This window comes from Asterias rubens, chromosome 13 (genome assembly GCF_902459465.1).
Source record: "Asterias rubens chromosome 13, eAstRub1.3, whole genome shotgun sequence".
Taxonomy (NCBI): Eukaryota; Metazoa; Echinodermata; class Asteroidea; order Forcipulatida; family Asteriidae; genus Asterias; species Asterias rubens.
In genome coordinates, this window is record NC_047074.1 from 5,990,230 (window position 1) to 6,012,404 (window position 22,175).

The following is a 22,175-nucleotide window of genomic DNA, read 5'->3' on the forward strand; positions in this document are numbered from 1 at the left end:
GAGACAAAAAACACTATTGCTTTTACTGTGATGAGCCTCAGGCCAAGTTACCCCGTCATCTTCAGTCGCGTCACAAAGAGGAGAAGGAAGTTGTAGAGATAGCATCAGAGACCGACGTTAGTGCCCGCAAGAAACTTCTGTTATACATCCGCAATATTGGTAATCACAGACACAATTGCAAAATCCGTAAAGAGGGAAAGGGTGTCCTTATTATAGTATACAGACCAAATCATGAGGCATCTCCACACGCATATGGACCATGCATACATTGTTATGGCTATTACGTGCGTCTTGATCTTTGGCGTCATCAGTGCCCACTTAAGCCTGTGCTCCCTGCACAGACTGATGGTAGCAGTAGGATAGGTCGTGTTAGGGGGCGAGTAGCTAACGAGTGATTTGTTAAAACCACCCCCTGCTGGTGTATCTTTCCAGTTGAACAAGGTTCTTAGTTCTATGAGGCGAGACAATGTTGGTCTGATTGTCAAGAATGATTCTTTGATTCTGGAAGTTGCCAAACGTGAATACCTTAGACTTGGCCACGATGTTACACAACATGGCTACATTCGGAACAAACTACGAGAACTTGGTCGTCTTGTTATAAACTGAGACAAAACACCCAACAACCAAATGCATCACTGGAAGTATTCGTGCATCCCCGCCATCTGAATGATATCGTCAAGGCTGTTCATGATGTCGCCGGCTTCAGTGAAGGAAAACAGATGTATCACGTTCCATCTCTAGCACTCAAGATTGGACATTCCATCAAGAGATGTGCACTCATACTGCAAGCAAGTGCTTTAGAGTTTAATCTTAGGCAAAAAGCGGAACAGGCCGAACAGTTTAGGCAGTTATGTGAAATTAAGTGGCCAGAACTTGTGTCAACCCATGCCCACAGAACACTGTACCAAGGAAAGCGCAACAAACGTGCTGATCTCCCCACAAATGCAGATGTGGTGAAAATCTTATCGTTCCTTCATGAAACTGGCAACAGGGAAGTGCAGCTCCTACACTCTGCTAAGGGCCATGAAATTACACCAGCTTGGAAGAAATTGAATGAAGTCACACTGTGCCATCTCATTATCTTCAACCACAGACGACAGGGGGAAGTATCCAAAATGAAACTGGAAGATTTTCACAAGCGCAGTAGTGCAGCCATTGTGAATGGTGATTGCGTGATGACTGATCTTGAACGGCACCTCTGTAAAATGTTCCAAGTCATTGAAATAGTTGGTAAGAGGGGCAGAACTGTTCCTGTGCTTCTTGGTACTGATGTGATGGCATGGTTAAAGGCTCTGGTCGCAAATAGAAATGCAGCTGGAGTGGCACAAGACAATATGTTCTTATTCGCACGAAGTTGTTACGGAGGCTCAGGTCATATACGAGGAAGCGACTGTCTACGAGCATATGCAAATGAGGCGGGCCTTGAGAATGTTGATAGCATGCGGTCTACAAAGCTTCATAAACATGTAGCGACTGTTTCACAAATTCTGGCCTTGAATGAACATCAGCTTGAAACACTTGCAGACTTCATGGGTCATCGTGAGTACTACCAGTTGCCAGACACTGTCCAGAGGGTTACCAAACTGTCTAGACTTTTCCTGAGCTTGGAGAGAGGCAAATCTTTGGAGGAGTTGCATGTTACTGGAGGTAAACAAACCCTTTTTTAATTTGTCTTTCCAAATTAATTCAAACTGTGGTAACCCCCCCCCCCATAACATTCATTCACTGTACAACCTCCCCCCCCCCCACCCACCCCAATGGATTGGCCAACATGTTTAGGTGTGTGCGCCAAAAAGCAATCATACCTAAATGTAAAAATTGCTCTTTGTTTTTGGGGCCTGATAACTCGGCTTGTGGCCGTCATCACCTAACACCCCCCCCCCCCCTTGAACATCATTCACTGTACACCCCAAACCCCACACACACAACCCAACGGATTGGCCCACATTTTTATTTGTGTGCCAGAAACCAATCAAAACTAACTGTAGAAGTTTCATTTCTTTTTATTGCAGAAGGCTTCACCAGCGATGAGGACAGCAGTGATTCAGGTGACTCGCGTGACCCAGCTTTGGAGGACAGTGTTGATGCCAGTAAGTTTCTAATATTTGTGACTGCCTATATCTCTTGTAGGTCTCTTGCATATGCTGGTCCTATTCCCTGTTTACCCCCCTAGACAAAAATGCGATAAGATGCCAGACTCCGTTTGCTCTCAACAAATTTAAGGTGTCATGCACCACCAAAGTACAGTCATCACCTAGAGTCACTCTGTAGGCACAGTCAAGTGATTAGTCTAGATTAGCCCATCTCGGCAACTCATTTTGTACGGTAGGATGAAACAAGATGGCTGCTTCTTCTCAGGCATTTTCTGCAGGTACCTTTATCGCATTCTTTTGTGCTAAATTGCTTATTGATTTACTTGAGGAGTAAATGTCACATCGGTAAAATGAACATTTTTAGGTTATGTATAGGCCCCATTTGATTATGTTTCCTAATTTACCTCTTCTTTCCTGTGTGTTGTAGGAAGGCCACCAACCCAAACAGATCCAGCTCCAAAAGCTCGACAAGTCAAGCGTCGACAATTCAAGCGACGCCCCTGGACTGCCCAGGAAAAGAAAGACGTAACCGAGGGCTTGCAGAGATTCATTTTGCTGAAGAAGATTCCAAGAAAACGTGACATTGAATTGTCCTGTCCTGTCGCATTGCAGACCAGAACTTGGAGAAACATTAAGGGCTTTTGTAGAAACACGACGACACTTAAACAAATTTAAGGTCTCATGCACCACCAAAGTACAGTCATAACCTAGAGTGACTCTGTAGGCACAGCAAAATGATTAGTCTAGACCTTTGGCCTGCCCCCCCCCCCCCCCCCAAGAACAAGAAAATACATGTACCATCCCCCAAAAAATTTCCTAGAAGGCCAGTATACACATTCACATTAGTGAACCGCAAGAAAAAGGATTCATGTGTTATGTCCTCACATCGATAGGTACCATTCGACTCTTGGCAATGTCCTCCATTGGATAGTATGAAAAGTAAGTCCTCAATCTGCAGTGTACACATGTATCGGTGTAGTCGACCTGTGTGTACATGTACATTTGTAGTCCTTTATATGTTACAAAGTTGCAACTAGCCAATCAGTGTGTGGAACAGCATTACATGTATATTTGTGTATGCTGCCATATTGCCATACATCATAGAATAAACGAATGCCGATTGATTTAAGGGTGACATAAGCATAGTTTTGCCAGGCAACCTGAGGGAAACATTATGTAAACAATGTTGCCTTTAAAAAAACAAATTCAAGTATGCATTATCAAGTAATAAGCCATTTGTGAGTTAGACTAAAATAATGTCTGGTACAATGACTCGCTTAGTTAAGATGCACTGCTTACATTTGAATTCCAGACTATCGAGAAAGTTGCTACACCACGTGACACGGAACAAGCTTTTGCATACTTACGTAAGAGACGGAGAACACCAATACACAATTCTGAATGGATGTGTATGACACAATATACCAGGGTTTGCTCATCCTGGAGGTTGCTATACAACAGCTTGCCCCTAATCACGTGGCGTAGCAACTGTCTCAATAGTCTGAGGAATTCAAATTTAAGCAAGTCATTGTACCAGACATTATTAAAACTTAACTCTTAGATGGCTTATTGAATGATATTCAAGTATGAATGAATTTCACTACACTACATAAGTTCAATGCTCTTAATAATTTAAACACTAGTCTTGCTAAATTTATCTTGTATTCATAAATACCTCAGACAGTTTCGCTATTCCTATTGGTGGAAAGCGCGTCGTGTGTATAAACCTTTGTTTATGACCAGTAAAAAGTGTTGAAAAGTGGGCGTGACATGGGCCTGCTTGCACCTGTGCTTATAAGACAGTTTCTTCATTCATATTGGTCGAGAGCAACGGCCCGGACAGCGTGCCACATCACGCGATACGCGCGACGCGCACAGCATTCCCTTATAAGGAGTTGTTTACCCGAGGGCGGCAGAGGGCCTTACCATTTTATAGGAGGGGTGTTGTGTTGAAAGAAATCATTGAACAATTATTACTTTTGCATTTATTTTACTTTTTGACAAAAAGTGTTGATGTTTTTTGACTGAAAAGGTATTTATGAATGGGAATAAAAGTGTTTGAATCGGTTTTCAAGTAGTGGTTTAAACCCGCTGAGGCCTGGTTCGTGATCATTTACCTCGACTTCGTCTCGGTAAAATTATCAAGAACCAGGCCTCGTTAGGTTTAAACCACTAGTTGAAAACCACTTCACCACAATTGATTCCCTTATTATATCAAATGTGATGGAAATACATGTATATGCCTACCATTCGCCTCAGGGAGTTTCATCGCCGCAATATGAGCTGATGCTACATCCCGAACATCAACAACAGAAAAATTCATCTTTGGGATCAGAGGTGGGTCTCTACACATTAGCCTTTTGATTACTTCCATGCTAGTACAGCTGCTTCCAGACAAAACTGGTCCTAACACAAAGCCAGGATTTATCACCACAAGATCAAATGTTTTTTCACCTGCAAGAGTGAAAAGTTGAAGAGAAAAAAAGCATAATTATTTAAAATTTGCAGATTTCCCTGTAACTATAAACTATTGAACCACCATAAAAAAATTAAGGTTTAAGGATTGTAAGATAAAAAATACACATGTACCGAACAAACAGCTTACAGTGTGTAGAAATCTTTGTGCTATTTGAACACATGTACTAAGCCTATGCTCAAATCATAAATACCCAAGACAATTTCGCTACTCCTATTGGTGTAGAGCGCGTCACGTGGGGGTGTTTAAACGTTTGATAATGACCAGCTGTAGCTTTTTATAACCGGCTGGCTTCCACGTGTCGGGCGCACGATAATCACACGAAACGCAATTTATAGCTATAAGTAACAGCGCTCTCTACACACGTAAATTGGGAGGGCGGGCCGCCCTCCTAAAATTTAGGTTGTCCTGCTTAAGAATTGGCCGCCCTGCTAAAATTATTGGCCGCCCTGCCCAAAAAAGGGCAAAGAGACTATTTTTAGACTGCATTTAGGCGCCTTGTCCAAACCTCCCGAGCGTTCCTCCGCCAACAAGCCGCGGACTGGACAACAAATACCGCCGTTGCTAAGACCTCGGATAGTCCACGGAAGGACGGTCATGTGAGAACAAACAGTTGTTTATTTATGTTAAAAACATCTACACGGTACATATTAAACTCCAATTGTCGACAGGCCACATATTTGCTACTAATTTCTGAGCTCACAACTCGGTTATCGTTCAGTCTGAACAGCAGAACCAACGACCAACAACCGAAACAGTTTTTGGTTGGGGTCGCCAAAACGCACTCATGTACAATAAGTAGGTAGTTTTATGCTCATCATGATTGCTGCAAAAGAAAACTGTTTTAAAATTGTCCCCTGTCACTGCTCTACTCTGACGCCCACTTGGAACGGAGCTTGCACGTATAGCCTGAAAATTTTGTCAGTCGAAGCCGGGAATAAAGAAAACCATTTCTAGAATTCACATGTTTTGGTCATGTACATTAAAAATCACACATTGGAGGAAATGGCTTTTACATCCACCCTTACTTCGCTTTTTAATCTGCAAAGGTAAAACCATTGTTAACCACCTACGTTCCTCCACGGTTCCCCCAGTCAGCTAATAAGCTGGACCTCACAATGGCTGACCGGTCACTCCGCGGAGCCACCGAAATATTCATGTTTATTGACATGTAAATGAGCTGTCGTGGCCGTGGACTTGCCCGGTTGCTACAGGTTCTTTTGTTACCAATCGTGGACTCCTGCAGAATGCACGCGGAATGGAACGGCTTGGAGGTTTTGACAAGGCGCCTTAATAAGATCAAACAAGTTCCTGACAAGCCAAAACCGACTTCAAATTTACAGCATCAGAAATGCGATTGTAAACAAACGTTAAAACACGATGTACACATGACCACATGGTTCGTATGCCGAGTGCATCCATGCACACACACCATTGCACACCCATCGACGTCGCCGCTAGCACGGAAATACCCATTGCATGCACAGTGCATACACAGTCCGCACGCTGTGATTGGCCATTGATAGACTCCAACATAATACGCACATTCACAAACTGAGAAAGAATTGACAAACAGTGTGCCGCACGCATGTACAGAATGGTACAATGTACAGTCTCGAAGCATATTCAAACATGTCGACTTTTGCCCATTGAGGGCGTGCGCGATGCGGGGCAAAGTTTGTTGATAAATAAATTGTTTGGTGCTCAACTGATCGTTGAATCTCGATGATTTTATTACAAACAAAAGTCTTAACGACAGAACCGCTAATCACTAATTCATGAAAATGGTTTTGGATGAAATTTTTTTTTTTTTTTTTCCCATTTTGAAAATTTCACACGTCCGATCACCCGCTTTCTAAATTCCGACGTGCGACATCCCGATCATCCCTTTGAGGTTATTGGCACGGCGCACAAGGCAAAATGTATAACAAACTGTAGTTTTGATTTAGTTTTTAAATTAAGGTGTCAGTCAATAGTGCCTCGGGCCCAGGGGTTAATACACTATTTTAAGAAAATGGTTTACTCAAGCAATTTGAAGTTGCTTTCACTTCCGCTGACGTCATTTCAAAATGGGCGCCATTTTGATGACATCATATTGATTGTCAAAGTTGTCAAAAGTGTATATTTTTTAATGTTTTTAACAAAAGGGCATTTATGAATGGGAATATAAGACTAGTGACTCGTTCTTAAAACATCTGTTAAAACCTTGCAGGTTCGTTGCCGTGCAATAAAGGCCCTGGCACTGACCCTGCCGGTCTTGAGCGGCCATTTAAAAACTTGTCACTACCCTTTTATCCCCTTATTTCAGGCCTGCTAATGCTTTGGTTTTTTTTGTTAGTGCAAGGGCACTGAATAAGGCATTTTCTCTTTGGTAAGGGGCAAAAAAGGCAAATAACCCCGGGCATGGGGGCAATGGGACAATCGCCTACATTGCCTCCTTGTGAGATGATCATGAACTGTTCATGAATATCCACGTGGAAGTGTCGTGGCCAAGCGGTTAAGAGTACCGAATTCAAACTGTGGTGTTTCTGATCAGCAGAGTGTGGGTTCGAATCCCCAGCCGTGACCTTGTGTCCTTAAGCAAGACACATAACCATTGCTTCGTCCTTCGGATGGGACGTAAGGCCGTTGGTCCCATGTGTTGTGTAAACGCATGTAAAAGAACCCAGTGCACTTATCGAAAAGAGAAGGGGTTCGCCCCTGTGTTCCTGGCTGGATTGGCAGCATATTGCGCCACAGCACCTTGTAAACCATTACATGGTGCTTAAGGATTAGGTCTTATATCTCAAAATTCGCCCCACTCCTTGCAGTAATAATACCTGGCGCTTTGTATCCTTTGGCAAAAGGCGTGTTATAAATACGGTTATTATATATTATAATTATTATTAATGAACAGTTCATGTTTGTTCATTGACATCAGTTCATGAACTGGCCATCACAATTTTCATGATGTTCCTGAACAGTTCATGAATGTTCTTGAACAACAAATGGAACAATTGGTTGATGAACTTTTAATGAACAATTTTCATTAATTTTTCATTAACATTTTATTCATGAAATGTTCATGAAGAATTTAAATGTCAATTCTTGATTCGTCTCGGTAAAATTATCAAGAACCAGGCCTCGTTGGGATTAAACCACTACTTGAAAACCTCTTCACCACACATTGATTCCCTTATTAATAGTCATTAATAAATACCTTGGACGGTTTCAAGTCTCTGATTGGTCAAAACCCGGTCACGTGTGAGAGTGTTAACGGTGGTATAAAGACCGGCTTTGGAAAATAGCGAATAAGTGGCCACTAAATCAGCATACATTGTGTAAACCTTGCGCGTTGCACTGTATCGCATGCTTATTTATATCCCTGTTAGTTTAATTGCAACTTCGCGCACTTACGTGTACGCGCGCTGAAAATGTATCAATTTTAAGTGTGCGCGTATAACATGTGCGCGTGTATAAACTGACGCCGAGCTCATGCGCGTGTTTTAATGCACAAGGAACAGCGATCGTCCAATCATTTGCCTCCTTTGACCCCAGTGAAGGCGCTGAACAGATCATTATTTCAAAGAGTCACTGGTCTCAAAGATCAGTAATGTGATTAACGCACGAAAGAGATGGGAACCATCAAAAGCTCAAATATGGCCCCTGAACATGTCTGGAAGTCACCGCCGAGAGAAAAGTCACAGAATTTTGACAATTTTAGCCTTTTAATTCGCTAAAAAAGGTATTTATTAATGGGAATAACAGTGTTCGTACCCGGTCTTCACTGCGTGGTAATGACCTTGGTTGGTGGCTGGCCCTGTTAACGGACCTCGCCTCCAACCCGTTCATTACCACACAGTGAAGACTGGGTACTCGCACTGTTATTTCCTAATTACATTTCAATACATATTGTATACAGATCCTATCTGAATATACACCTTAACAATTATCACACTATGCAAACTTACTATTGTTGTATGCGCGGCTTTGCTATACATGTAGTAACACCCGGTTTCCTATTTACAAATGTAAGTGCCCCTGTTCGTATTCGTTTTTAGTCATGGCGGGAAAGGTCCATTTATTACTTCTTCTTTTTTAAATTAAAAATTTTTACTTCTTACAGTTAAATAATATAGAACAATGAAAGCCTTATATTTTTGTGCCATCAAATTTTAACCTAAGATTTGGTTATCATATGAATTACCCATTTTTATACATAAAAACCCTGGAATTAGTTGATTTTATTTCTATTATGAATATGTAATGAGGTCATGAAGGTCATGAAGTTCATGAAAGTTCATCACTGTTCATCTTAATTTATATTAAAAAAAAGTAATGCTGAACCTCGTTTACAATCAACCATACATTCATGGTGTTACCTAACCTGTTGATCTGCAAGTGAGTTTATGAAGTTCATTAACTGCAAACAAAGTTTTAATGGACTTTCATGAAGTTTCATGAAATTCATGAAAGTCCACTAAATGTTCGTTAAAGCCATTATACACTTTCGGTAAACAGTATTGTCCAAGTCCCACACTTTGTGTATCACAACTTATATATAAAATAACAAACCTTAGAAAATTTAAGCTCAATTGGTCATCGGAGATGGGAGAAAATAACGGGAAAACCCACTCTTGTTTCCGCACTTTTCGCCGTGAAATGACATGTGTTTAAAATAAATCCGTAATTCTCGCTATCGGAATTGATATTGTTTTAATGTTTTCTCAAAAAGTAAAGCATTTCATGGAACAATATTTCAAGAGAAGTCTTTCACCATTACCTTCTGTAAACCCTGTAAATTATTTGTAAATCTAGCTGTGAACTTTTTTCTTTTTGTCTGTACCGAAAGTGTATAATGGCTTTGAATGAATGAATGGACAGTTCATGAACTTGGTTCATGAACTGCTGTGATGAACAGTTATGAACTGACCGTGTTAGTCGACGAGGTAAAAGGAAAACCGTGCAATTTCGAGGCATATTTGTGTGGATCATTGTATTCTACTTTTACAACAATTTCTAATCATATGCATTTTATAAAAAACGGTTACAAAACAAACGCTTTTCAAAGACCAACTCGACCAATCCAAGGCAACGTGTTCCTTTAGGCATTTTTATTTATTTATATGATTTAAAATATTATAATTTTCATTGTCTGCTACGATATTTGTTGCAATAAACAATAAAGAATAATTGCTTACGGCAATCGTAGGGCTTCATGTATATGAAGATGTGTGGTTTTGTGACTTAAAAATGGGACACTTCAAAGGCATGGGGATAAAACAGCTGGATTACAAAATGGCTGAAGTACAGAGATAAGACAACCATTTAAGCCCTTTCCACATAGCCAAAATGTAGCCAGGGTCCCTTGCTAAAATTTAAGAGCATTTTTGTGAGCTTTCAAACTGCAAAGTTAAAAAACAAACAACCCTTGTGCGACATAAGAGTGATATAACGAATTGGTAATCCTGAACACCTTAGTTGGACAAGATAGCACCCACAATAGCATGCGATGTATTGGCTTTTTCAAGAGTCTTATCCCCGATACCCTGTGACATTCTTTTTACGCACCTGCTCTACAGGTAAGTATTCAATCGTAGACCCCCCACACTACTGTGGGGTGGGGTCTACATGTTCTTCAATTTACTTACCTGTAGAGTGAATACTACAATTGCATAGGCTCGCACCGAGTAGACGGTGGGTATACGCAAGCTATCAGATGTTTACAGGGGCGTAGGACACACGGCGTGCCTAATAATAATAATTTGGGGGCTAATCATCCTTACTCGCAGCTATAGAGCTGAATTGCGAAGGACGCGGCTACAACATGCAACATGTTCGAGAAGCAGGCATGCAAGGGCGCCTTCAGCTGCCAGCCACATCAACCCATATTGACCACGGAGCACAGCCAAGATCGAAAGTATTTGATTTTTCCCGAGGGAGGAAAACCAAATAGTCTGGAAAACCCTCGTGGCACAACAGAGAACCAAACGCACAACTCAACTCACATATGGCCCTGGCTGGAAATCGAACCGGGGTCACCTTGGTGAGAGGCGAGCGCTTTACGCACAAGCCAACCGCTTGGCAAAAATAGGGAGGCAAAAATAGGGGAGGCAAAAATAGGGGAGGCAACAACAGGGTAGGGCACGGGAGGCAACAACAGGGGAGAAAATCAGAAGAAGCAAAAATATGGGAGGCAACAACAGGGTAGGCAATGGGAGGCAACAACAGGGGAGACAATCAGGGGGGGCAACAGCAAAGGAGGCAACAGCAGTAGAGACAACAACAGGCAAGGCAACATCAGAAGAGGCAACATCAGGGGAGTCAACAACTGGGGCGGCACTGGAGGGAGAGGCAAACATTGGGTAGGCAACAACTTAGGACCAAACAACTGGGGAGGCAACAACCGGGTTTCATGTCAACCTTCTTCCTGACTCCCAAGAAGGAGGCTGGCGTGTGGCGCCCGATTCTAAACTTCTCAACAAGTTCATCCGTCCGAAGCATTTCCGCATGGAGACGCTAAGGACTATACTGAGCTCTACAATAAGTAGCAGGCGCTCGAAAACCACGGCCCGACTGGGCAGGTGGTTGGTCAGATTGGGGTTGTGGGTATCGAGAGCCAGCCGTGTTATCAGCGCAGCCACAGGCCACCTTTTGTGGGCGGCGACGGGGAATGAGGGTGTGAGGCTTCTTCAGAGTTATCTTATCTGTAGCTTTAAGGCGTTTTACTTCAGCCTCCATGGACATCTGGAACTGACCAACGAACAAGTCCCCCCCAGTGAGCAGGAGGTCGTCCAGGCATTTACGGGCCCCGGCTGACGGCAGAAAAAATAAGTCCAGTACATTGGTGCGGCGTGCCATTGTTGCCAGGGTCGCTATTTTCGTAAATTTCAGAGCATAGCTTGTGTCCAAGCAATGATGGGCAGCCATCATCATATCGGGGGAGGGGAGTCCTAATAAGCATGGCTTGTCGTGTGTGAGAGTCCCCGCTGGTCGGTGCAAGCCAACCATGGCCGTGTTGACTGTGGGGCACCTGTTGGGTGACCAAGTCAGACGGACCTTGTCCACCACCCTCGCGTCGGCCATAATTGAGGCCGCGAGGGTGTGGAATGCCTCCAAGAATTCCTCCCTTGAAATCGGTCCCCTTCCTTGTGGCATTTGCCATGGCGGGACCAACTACGCGATGACGTAGTGTCACTGGCGCAATCCCCTGAGGACTCGGGCCGTCTCGGAGGGATGTAGGTCCCTCCGGCGGCGACAAGCCCTGTCCTCCCCGATTTTTTATATGAACTCATAATTTCACTAGAAAACACTCAAGATAATTCACAACTCTACGCGCTATCCTCTTACTGGATAGCCGCTTACTTCACTTTATCAAGCAAAAGGCAGCTAAAAACTTACCGATTTTATGGCCAGTAAAAATCCACGTCCGCTACCTCTGCCTGCTAAGATAAAAATGGACGCCGACGTGGTGCGCATGTCACAGTGCGTAGGGAAAAGGACTATTGAGGGTGCTATTGTGAGTAAAACTCTTAGCTAATTGCCTGCCGGCATAGGGAACAATGCAATTGTAGTATTCGCTCTACAGGTAAGTAGAGTTAAGTAGACAAATTTTTTGGTAATTGTTTGTCATGATTTATATGCTTAAAAAAGTTGTTGTGGGGGGCGACTCCGCCCATACCCTTTTGTGACGTAAATCGAGGCAGACTTTGCCTCGATCGAACATCGACCCCACCCCCCCCCCCCTCAATTTGCTTGAAATGTGTAGAGTAAACATACGTGCAAGTACATGTAAGTCCAAGTCGTGAGTTTATATATTTCGAAACAAGTTTTTTTCTTGTATTTTTCCAGCAATGCCGACCAGCAGCAAAACAATTGCAGATCCTAAGTATAGGCAGTAGTTGGCTGCGAAAGTGGTCGTTCCGACGTCTATTTCACAGCGCTGTGCAGCAAACACTTTGAGCCGTCGTGCTTCATTTTTGGAATACACCACACATTGACAAGAAGAGAACAGTTATTCTAAAACATGACGCAAACCAAACAATTTTTCCAGCTAGTGGGAAGTCGAAGAAGGTACATGTACCTTTTTGTTTTACATCAGCTAAGTGTTTACTTTTGTTTATGGCCCTACGGAACCAAACGCTAGAATGAAATTATGTTGTTTCACACCATTACTTCTTCTGGGTATACGAGTCCTGTTTATTTATCTGTTTATAACATTAATTTTTAAACTGACAACTTTCAAATGTTTTGTCCAAACAATTGTTAGCAAACAGTAAATGCATATCATCTAAAACAATTAAATTTAAACTCTGGTGTGAGCCTAGTTCTCCAAACATGAATATGAAATAAACATATTACACACCATAACAACTACCAAAACTATAGAACTCAGTATAATAAACAAGTGGCTACACTGAATTGCATATATAATTAAATATACTGTTTTTGAGGGGAAACACGCAAAACAAAAACAAACGGACATCTCAAACCCATAGAAATGGAGAAAATCAACAAAGAGAAAAGGCCAGGCCGTTGTGGAGGGGTGGCGATGGGTGTTGGAAAAACAACAAGCAGCCTGAACGGCGTGTTGTGTGTTTTGTTGTAATGGCGAAGCTAAAGACAAAGTTTAGCGCACAGCCAATGCTGTTGCTATGTAGGGAACTTTCCTCCAATCAGAGGCGATGACGTAGTGGCGCGGTCCGCTAGACCCAATGAACACTTGCCACACCGTGACCCTGCCGACTCAACATGACCCTGTCTACTCAGGGATCGCGTTGTAAAAGCCAAGCTGCACTTTGTGTACTGTTTGTTTATAAACAAACTGTAAGGGATGCACGCATGGTTCCCGCGTTCCATAAACCTGATTAAGTATGCACTTAATCTTCCTTAGTAATTAGAAACTGATGAATATGAATATATCAATCTTAAAATGTATTACATGTATTGTCACATTCCAATCATGAAGGAATTGCAGACCACAGATTTATGAAACTGTTATTTGTTCTTATGTGTGCTAATACATTTGTGAACGTCCAGCCAGGGCATGTTTTGTTTACAATTGTACTTCCAGGCTTAACCTTGTGTACACGGGTTTCCCACCGTTATTTACCATTAGTACCTGGGTCTAAAATTACCTGTGGATAAACAGCCCAATAACATACTAACCCCTAGTTTCCATTTTGTCCATAAAGTTCCAGGCTTCTTTCTCTGCCAGCATCTTACTTTTGGAGTACGGATCCAGTGAATCTACATCTGGCCAGTTTGATTCATTTGCATCTCCTTCAAAATCTTTTGAAAAATCTAAGGGAACAATTATAAATAATAAAAACATTAAGTAAGCCTTTCCATCCCCCCAGGATGCTTCCATTAAAGCCACAGGGGCTTCTGAAACCTCCTTGATTTGGAGCGATTGCTGGATAAGTGGCCCCCATGAGCTGAAGTTTCTCGTGCAGTGGGTGAAATTATTCAATTACTAGAAATTTAGAGTTTGTAAAACAAACTCTAGGTGTTCGGATGTGTGAAAGGGGTTGTTTCACAAGTATGTATATTGGTATATTGGTATATTTTATTCACATTATCACATTGTGACCCGAAGGCCAAATTGCATGATAATTTACAATATAAAAACAACACAAATCATTGAAAAAAGGAACAAATTAAAAAGCTGCTCACAAGGAATATAAAGGCCCTATTTAGATAACTGGTAAAAAGTAAGCACGGACAGTTTTATTAATAATCAAAAAGTGAGTAATAATCTAGCACAGATTAGAGGTGGTGGCACTAATTAAAAAAAAAAAAAAAAAGTTATTAAAAGCTGTTCACAGAGCAAAATATTCTACTTGTTCAGCAAGCTGATGAAATAGGGTATTGGGCTGTTTTTGAATCGTGATGTCCTGGTGCGTAAGTGTGAATAATGATGTGCATTACGCAGGTTGCGGGCGTGAGACTCCCGTCTGGTAGGAGGGAGAAGATCATATGTACGTTCTGACTTGGCAAGTCCTTCGGCCAAGCTGAGACAATGTTTCACCCTCCTATCAGCAAGAGACTCAAGCCCGCAAAGCTGCATAGCATCCGCATACGAAGTATAGCGCTGTGCCAAAATTGTTCTGCATGCACGTTTTTGCAGGTGCTCCAGAGTCTTCTCCTGGGCAGCAGTAATTGAGGAAGACCAAGTAACATCCGCATATTCAACAGCAGGCCTCACATAACTTTTATAAATTGTTATGAGTTCAACATCATTAAATCCAAACCTCTTAAGCAGTCGGAGCATATACAGTTTTTGATTGGCTTTCTTAGAAATTTCATTGATATTTTTATCCCATCGTAGGTCATTCTGTAGCCAGACTCCTAGGACCTTTGCCTCAGATACAAAGTTCAGAGGGACTCCCGCAATGCTCAACTCGGCATGTGGTGGGGGTTTAGTTTTGAAACATGTTTGGATGGCTTGACACTTGGAGGGATTCAGGCTGAGTTTGTTGGTGTTGGTCCATTCAGTAAATTCATCAAGAACTACTTGCAGCCCACTAGGCTGGAAGCAGGAACGATTTTCAGCAAATGTCAAGTCATCCACATATTTCCAGCACTTAATCTTTTCACCCAAATCATGAGCAGCGTCATTAATAACAACCTGGAAACCAATGGGGCCGAGTTTAGTTCCTTGCGGGAGAGCTCCACTGAGAACCTTGTACTCTGAGAGTGCTTGGTTGTATCGTACACATTGGGCGCGGTTGCTGACAAAGTCACACAACCAAGGGACGATGGATCTACGGACTCCCAAGCGGATAAATTTTTCAATGAGGATGGTATGATCAATCATATCGAACGCCTTGGAAAAATCCGTCAGAACCACCGTCCCAATGTTGTCAACCTTGTCGGCACTTTGATGGAGTGAATGAAGGAGACTAACTAAATAATGGGAGGTCGAAATGCCTTTAACATTGCCAAATTGCTGTACACTTTACTAGTCACAATAAAAAAAGGTATCAATCAAAGCAAGCAATCGCTTTAGCCTACATGGTCACCAACATACCCATTTTTGTGAAGTACGTAAAGTCCTTTCATATTATAAATAGGGTAGATGGCCTTAGCTTTCGATCCAAACCGGACCTTATTCAGAGGCATAAAACAAGTACAAACAAATATATATCCATTTATAGAAAAAGGAATATCTAACTATGTGTGAAGTTTCAAGTTCATACGATGTTTGGAAAGATGTTCCTGTTAGCGGACAAGGGACGTAGACAAGAAGAAGAAGTATCAGTAAAAACAAAACAAAAACGAACAAAAACTAGATATAGTGTTTGTAGAAACAAACACTAGGTGTTTGGCTATTGTTGGGTCAGTGTTTGAATCAATGAAAAAAGTGTTGTTAATAGCAAAGAAATTGCAAAGAAATCAAAACCAAACAGTTTTCTCGATGTGTAATAATTTTATGGTAAAGCATCAAAAAGTGTACATATCAACCTAAAAGCCTTTAAATGATGCCTTTTCAAAGCATTTTACAGGCACTTCCGGTTTAAAAAGGTCAAAAGGTGAAGAGAAGGTCACCAACATACCCATTTTTGTAGTACGCCTTGAAAACAGACTACGTACGTAAAGCCCTTTCAAATGATGAAGATTGTCAAAATAGCTTTTGTGGTTGAGGGCATAGGAACTTATGCATAATGACGACTAGAGAAGAGACTAACTAACCGGAAGGGAAATGTTTGTTGACAACGCCTTGAAAACAGACTACGTACTTAAAGCCCTTTCATATGATGTATAGATTGTCAAAACAGCTTTTGTGGTTGAGGACCTTATGCATAATGACGACTGAAGAAGAGACTAACTAACCGGAAAAGAAATGTTGGGTGAAAACGTCTTGAAAACATACTAAAAACGAAGCTATTTATAGGAGAAGAAAAAAATAACATAAAAAAATAAATACAAATTTTGGACGCCAACTGGTCTCCCATCCAAGTACTGACCAGGGCCGATTTTGCTTAACATCAGTGATCAGACGGGAACCGGTGTTATCAACGCAGTACGGTCGTAGATAAAACCACAAAATGGACGTTTGTAGAAAATATACAATAAATTTGATTTGAACCAGAAGACAAGGTCAAAAAGGGGTCATGTCTGTGAGGCGTTTACAGAGTTTTTTAATGACCTTTCCGACGATGTATCGATTGTAAAAATCCCTCATGTAGATCAAAAGTTATGAAGTTACCGAGAAGCTGTCGCAGTACAAAGACCTTGAGATCGAGATTAGAAGAATGTGGAGTATGAACACCGAGACAATACCAGTGGTCATCCGAGCTCTAGGACTAGTAAAGAAGGGACTGGAGAAATTCATCGAGCGTGTCCCTGGCAGCATTAGCATCAACTTAGTCCAGAAGATAGCACTCCTCAGCACAGCCCACATCCTACGTAGAATTCTGTCCATTAAATAATATCACCCCTTTAGCGCCTCAGATCCATAGTCTGGATCCGGCTCTATAGGATGTATCGTAGATAGCATAAAATAAACTTCTTCATAATAATAATAATAATACTAATATGTATGGTTATACCGTATTGTAGGGTAGACAGTAGGGTACATCCTCCCAGATGCCCATTTGTTCTGGTTGCCTCTTGGTCTTGTCTGCTGATGGCAATCTGGGCTGTAGTTGTTTTCCCCTTTTGAGACCGTGGAGAATGATGTTCTCAAATAGTTATTTCTTGGCAGCTCTCTGTCTCTACTTGTTTCCAGTATGGTGCAACTGTGTAAAGGGGCCAATTTTTGTCCCATCTGTTTTGATAAGTTGCTTTGGTAAATTGTCTCCAACATGTCCAAAGAGAAATTTGGTGATCGCAATGTGTTCCGCCCAAATTTGTAAATACTGTGCGTTTAGATCCAGCTTGATTAAGCCACAGCGTTTTTGAGTTACATTTATGTCGCAAAAGGATAACAAAGTTAAAGGCAATTGCATCCCAAAAATAGTTAATGGCCTGACGTTTCTTTCTCGAAGGCTAAATGACAACACAACAAACATGAACAGGTAACTAAGTGAAACATAAGCAGTGAAGTGGAAATACATAAATGGGGTTAGAAAGCATACAGAAAAAAGCAGGGGGTACACGATGAATAGAGGGACAAAAAGGGTGGGGGGTGAAGGGAAGGGACTGGCTTGACCACAAGCAAGAAGATGGAAACACAAAGGACAACATCAAGGGTGGGGAGGTGGGGTAAAAAAGTAATTAATTAGTGAACGAGGCTCAGGCTAAAAGGCTATAGGGAAAAAGGAGACGGCACAACAAAAGGTTTATTAGTCGTTTCCTTCTTGGATGTTCAGACCATGGGGTTTGAATGGTCTGGAGGCGTCTAACCCAGAGTTTCTCCCTACTCAAACGGACAGTCTCTCTGTGGTTGCCTAGTGCCTCTATGCCCTGTAAAATCATGTCAGAAATGGATTGATTAGGAAGATTGAAGTGATGACCTACAGGTGTATCTAGCTTTTGGGTCTTGACTGTAGATCTGTGGCTATAGAAACGCCTCTTGAGTGAAGTTCTTGTTTCACCTATATATTGAACACCACAGACTCTGCAAGATATGACATAAATGAGATTGCTGGTGGTGCAGGTGACATGACCCCTTGTCTTATGGGTGATACCGCCGGTGTTACTGGTGAAGGAGTCCGATTCCCTGATGTATTGTCTACAGACGATGCATTTGGAGATGTTGGAACACCTAAAAGTTCCCTGTGGTAGAAGGGGATTAACATCATCATTAATGGGAGGGACTTCTGCTCGGCGATGAGATCCCTGATACTTGGTGGGCGTCTGTAGGCAATTATGGGTTCTTCCTGTACAGCACGTTGAAGTCGATCTGATGTGTGAAGAATATGATGGTTAGAACTGGTTGTTTTACGAATGGGAGGAAGTGAGGGGTGGAAAGTGACAACAAAAGGAACTTTCCCCGTAGGACTCTGTTGTTTCTTGGGTCCTTTGGAAAGTACTGACTCCCTAGAACGAGCCTTGACTTTCTGGATAGCTCGATGGACTGCTAGAGAGCTATGACCCCTGGAAACAAGGTGTTTCTTAAGTTCCTGTGAGTGGTGGATAAAATCAGAATCATTAGAACAGATTCAACGGAGTCTGAGGGACTGACTGTAGGCTATGCCGGTTTTGCTGTGTCGGGTGTGACAGCTAGTGGAATGTAGGTATTGGTGTTTATCTGTGGGTTTAACAAAGAGATTTGTGAACCTTGACATCCAGAAAGTGTGTATCCTTGGTTGAGTGTTCGCTCGTGAATTTGATGGTCCTGTGGAAGGAATTTGTGATTAAAGAAAGTTTTGAGGCTTGCTTCATCGCTTGTCCAGATGAAAAAGATGTCATCGATATAGCGCCACCAGACCCAGGGACGGCAAGGGGCTGATGCCAACATGCGCTGTTCAAGATGGCTCATGAAAAGGCACGCCATTGATGGTGCCATAGGTGTGCCCATTGCAGTGTCCTGTACCTGTAGGAAATTCTTACCCATGAATGAAAAGTTTTTTTTGGGTAGAACATGTTGCATAAGGGATACAATGTCTGAAATGGAGGGTGATGTGTGACCACTCTTTTAGCCAGAGCTGAAGATCAGGCAGCAATCCCTTTATCTTGGGGAATGTTGGTGCATAGAGAGGTTACATCAAAAGTGCCGATGATGGCTGTGTTTTGGACCTGCTTCTGAATACCTGCGATTTTGCGGAGGAAATCTGGAGTGTCATGAATATATGATGGAATCTGCGGCATCAACGGCTTGAGAAAACTGTCAACAAAAAGAGAAATGTTCTCAGTGGGGGAACCATTGCCAGATATGATGGGTCTTCCTGGGTTGTCTGGTTTGTGTACCTTTGGAAGGAGGTAAAACAAGGCTGTTCTACAGTCGACCGGGGAGAGAAACTTGTGAGCTTTCTTGGAGAAGTTGTCACGGTCATGCATTTCGTCCAGTGTTTGTTGAATCTCCTTTGAAAAGGTGCCTGTCGGATCAGTGTCAAGGGGTTTATAATTAGTTTGGTTATTCAGTTGTCTCATGGCTTCATCGATGTATTGCTGACGGCCCATGACAACAACAGCAGAGCCCTTGTCGGCTGGCTTGATGATGATATCTTTCCGTGCTCGTAGAGTCTTAAGAGCCTCACGCTCTTCTCTAGGGAGGTTGTCATGAGTCCTGTGGGTAGAATGATCATTCGAGTTAATTTTTGAACTAACAACCTGCGCGTAAGTTTCAAGGGAAGGAACACGGTTCTTAGGGACCATGGATAAATTAAGAACGCGGCCACCCGCGGTCAGACTCGTTCTAGAACGAGTCTGTCCCAAAATTGTCATGGGCTTGTCCCAAGATGGATTAAGCGCTTCACTGATTTTTGAGGTCCCTCATTATCGAACTCTATTGTTGGTGCCTTTTGTTGTTCAGATTACATGGACAAGGCAGCTCGTAAGTAAGCCACCAAGGGGTTAAGGATTAGTGTTTGCGGTCTAGCTCAGGTATACACCAGACAATGGGTTGGAGATAATAATTATGTCCATGTACAGCCAACACTCGAGTTTGCCAAAGCCAATACAATAATATGCTACTGCCATAACAAGTTGAAGTGGTGACTATTATTCTTAAATTTGAAATCATCGCCAACTTATTTTGTATCTACATCTAATTGTTACATTAGGACCCGTGTTTAGCGAGATGATTACACTTACGAGATTCGTTCATAAAGGTACCGCGAAATCATGCCGACCGGCTCGCAATCACACAAAACACAACGCAAAATTACATCGTAGTACACAAACACACTATCCAGCGACACACTCACATACAGTGTTTTCAATATACAGGCCTAGTAGTAGTCTTGTTACTTTGCGTGCAACGAACTATAATGCAAGAAACAGTGAACGCTAGAGGGCTTTCCTAAACAATGTGATAGCGGGAGATCCGCCCTCCGTTGGAAAAATTGAGCAACAGCTTACGAAATTAGTTACAACCCCCTTGAGATTAAGACTTTCGAGAGAATCTGGTGTCCGAAAATTGCAAAACTAACCAGCGTTGGTGCCCGAGCTAAACTCATACAACATTGGCGCCGTCACTGGTATCTTGAGCATGTCAACAACGTGGTGAATTTTCAGCAGTTCCTTGGGAAATATTTAGCGTGTTTAAGAAAAACTACATAACGTGTTGGCTTCATTGTTCAAACATGAAACATTTTGGATACCTTGGATGTACAAAAAAGAGTATAGTTTTACTGTTTAATGTAAGAAGTTTTTCCTATTGATTTTGTTTTATTCTGTTGTATTTTGGGGGATTATTTTGCATGGCGGTCGTGCAAAGACGCAGTATTTTATATTTTTTAATCTGCGGTTGTGTTTTGACTTATTGCATGAAAAGGGCATAGGATTAATCTTTTTGTAACTTGAAAAAAACTAGTAAAAACATATACTAGACCGGAGATACAATTATTATAATTTACATGGATATTTGGTTGTTGTTTATTTATTGAAACGACAGTAGACGTAAATTGCAGTGGAAACAACTTGGGTTTATCTACCCAGATAAGCCGATTATAACTACACAGTGGTTTTCGGCCATCACCATTGTTCCTTTGTTATACAGTGGGTCTTCCTCGAGACCCGGTGGTTGAGGAAAACGCGTTCCACTCCGTAGATTTTTTTTTGTTCGATTTGTCACGCGAAGGAACGCGTCGCGACGCGGTCGTTCCCGTGACATAATTTATCCATGGTCCCTTAGGTGGTACCCATTTCCACTTCACTGCTTATGTTTCACTTAGTTACCTGTTCATGTTTGTTGTGTTGTCATTCAGCCTTCGAGAAAGACTCTGCTAGGGTCGAAACGTCAGGCCATTAACTATTTTTTGCATTTATACTCTCGGTCCATTTGGTTGGTAAGTTGTTTGCAACAGCTAATTCTATTTTCGCAATTGCATCCACATGCATTTACTTACGAGTGACATCAGTGGATCCCCTGCTGTTTTGTCAATCTTGTTTTGATGTTGAAAGCTTGCAGCAAAGGCACCAAGGCCTTTTACTTAATACCCCGTGTTTTCTGCAGTTTCAGATCTTCTTGTTAAGTGGTGGAATTTACTCTAGTTCCTACCATTGTACCGCAATTCTTTGGATAAGAGTACATCGGCATCTGCCATCTTTGTTTTCCACATGGTGTTTATCATTTTGGCCTGGTCAGGTTTCACCTTTGGGCATGTTTTATCCCCATCGCTGAAATCTTGCACAATGACCACTTAAAACTGCTTACTGTTTGATCTGATGGGTTAAATAGTCGCGACTGCACTTCAGTGTTCTCATTTGAGGACATAAGTTAGATCAGAGCTTTTAGATCTGGGTCGCCATCTAGCGAAGCAGAGCTAGGCAATGTCACCTTTCATGATGGGCACTGATTTTTACCTGGTGGCTCTATCAGTGATGTTGTCACTGTAGGTTTCACCATTGATCTTGCAAGCTGCTTGAATCCATCCTGCATTCCTTTGTAAAGCAATTGCATGGACTGTTGTTGCATTTGTTGTAGATGCAAAGCCATTGTATTCAACAATGGTGCATCAGTAGCCCTGGCAGGGTACGTATGCCACATGAAGTTGCCGTATCTGGTGGTGCTTCTG

The 22,175-nt window shown here is 42.1% G+C and overlaps 1 protein-coding gene and 1 pseudogene across 1 annotated transcript in view; one reads left to right on the forward strand and one right to left on the reverse strand.

The window, feature by feature from the left end:
• LOC117298659 (NADPH-dependent methylglyoxal reductase GRE2-like) overlaps window positions 1–22,175 on the reverse strand; it is a 42,504-nt gene that overhangs the window by 18,107 nt on the left and 2,222 nt on the right. Inside the window, exons 2-3 of the mRNA XM_033781975.1 lie at window positions 13,717–13,851; window positions 4,341–4,547 (exon numbers count right to left, since the gene is read on the reverse strand). Coding sequence (XP_033637866.1) covers window positions 4,341–4,547; window positions 13,717–13,851 — 342 coding nt within the window. The remainder of the gene's footprint in view (window positions 1–4,340; window positions 4,548–13,716; window positions 13,852–22,175) is intronic.
• LOC117298504 lies at window positions 628–2,822 on the forward strand (annotated as a pseudogene).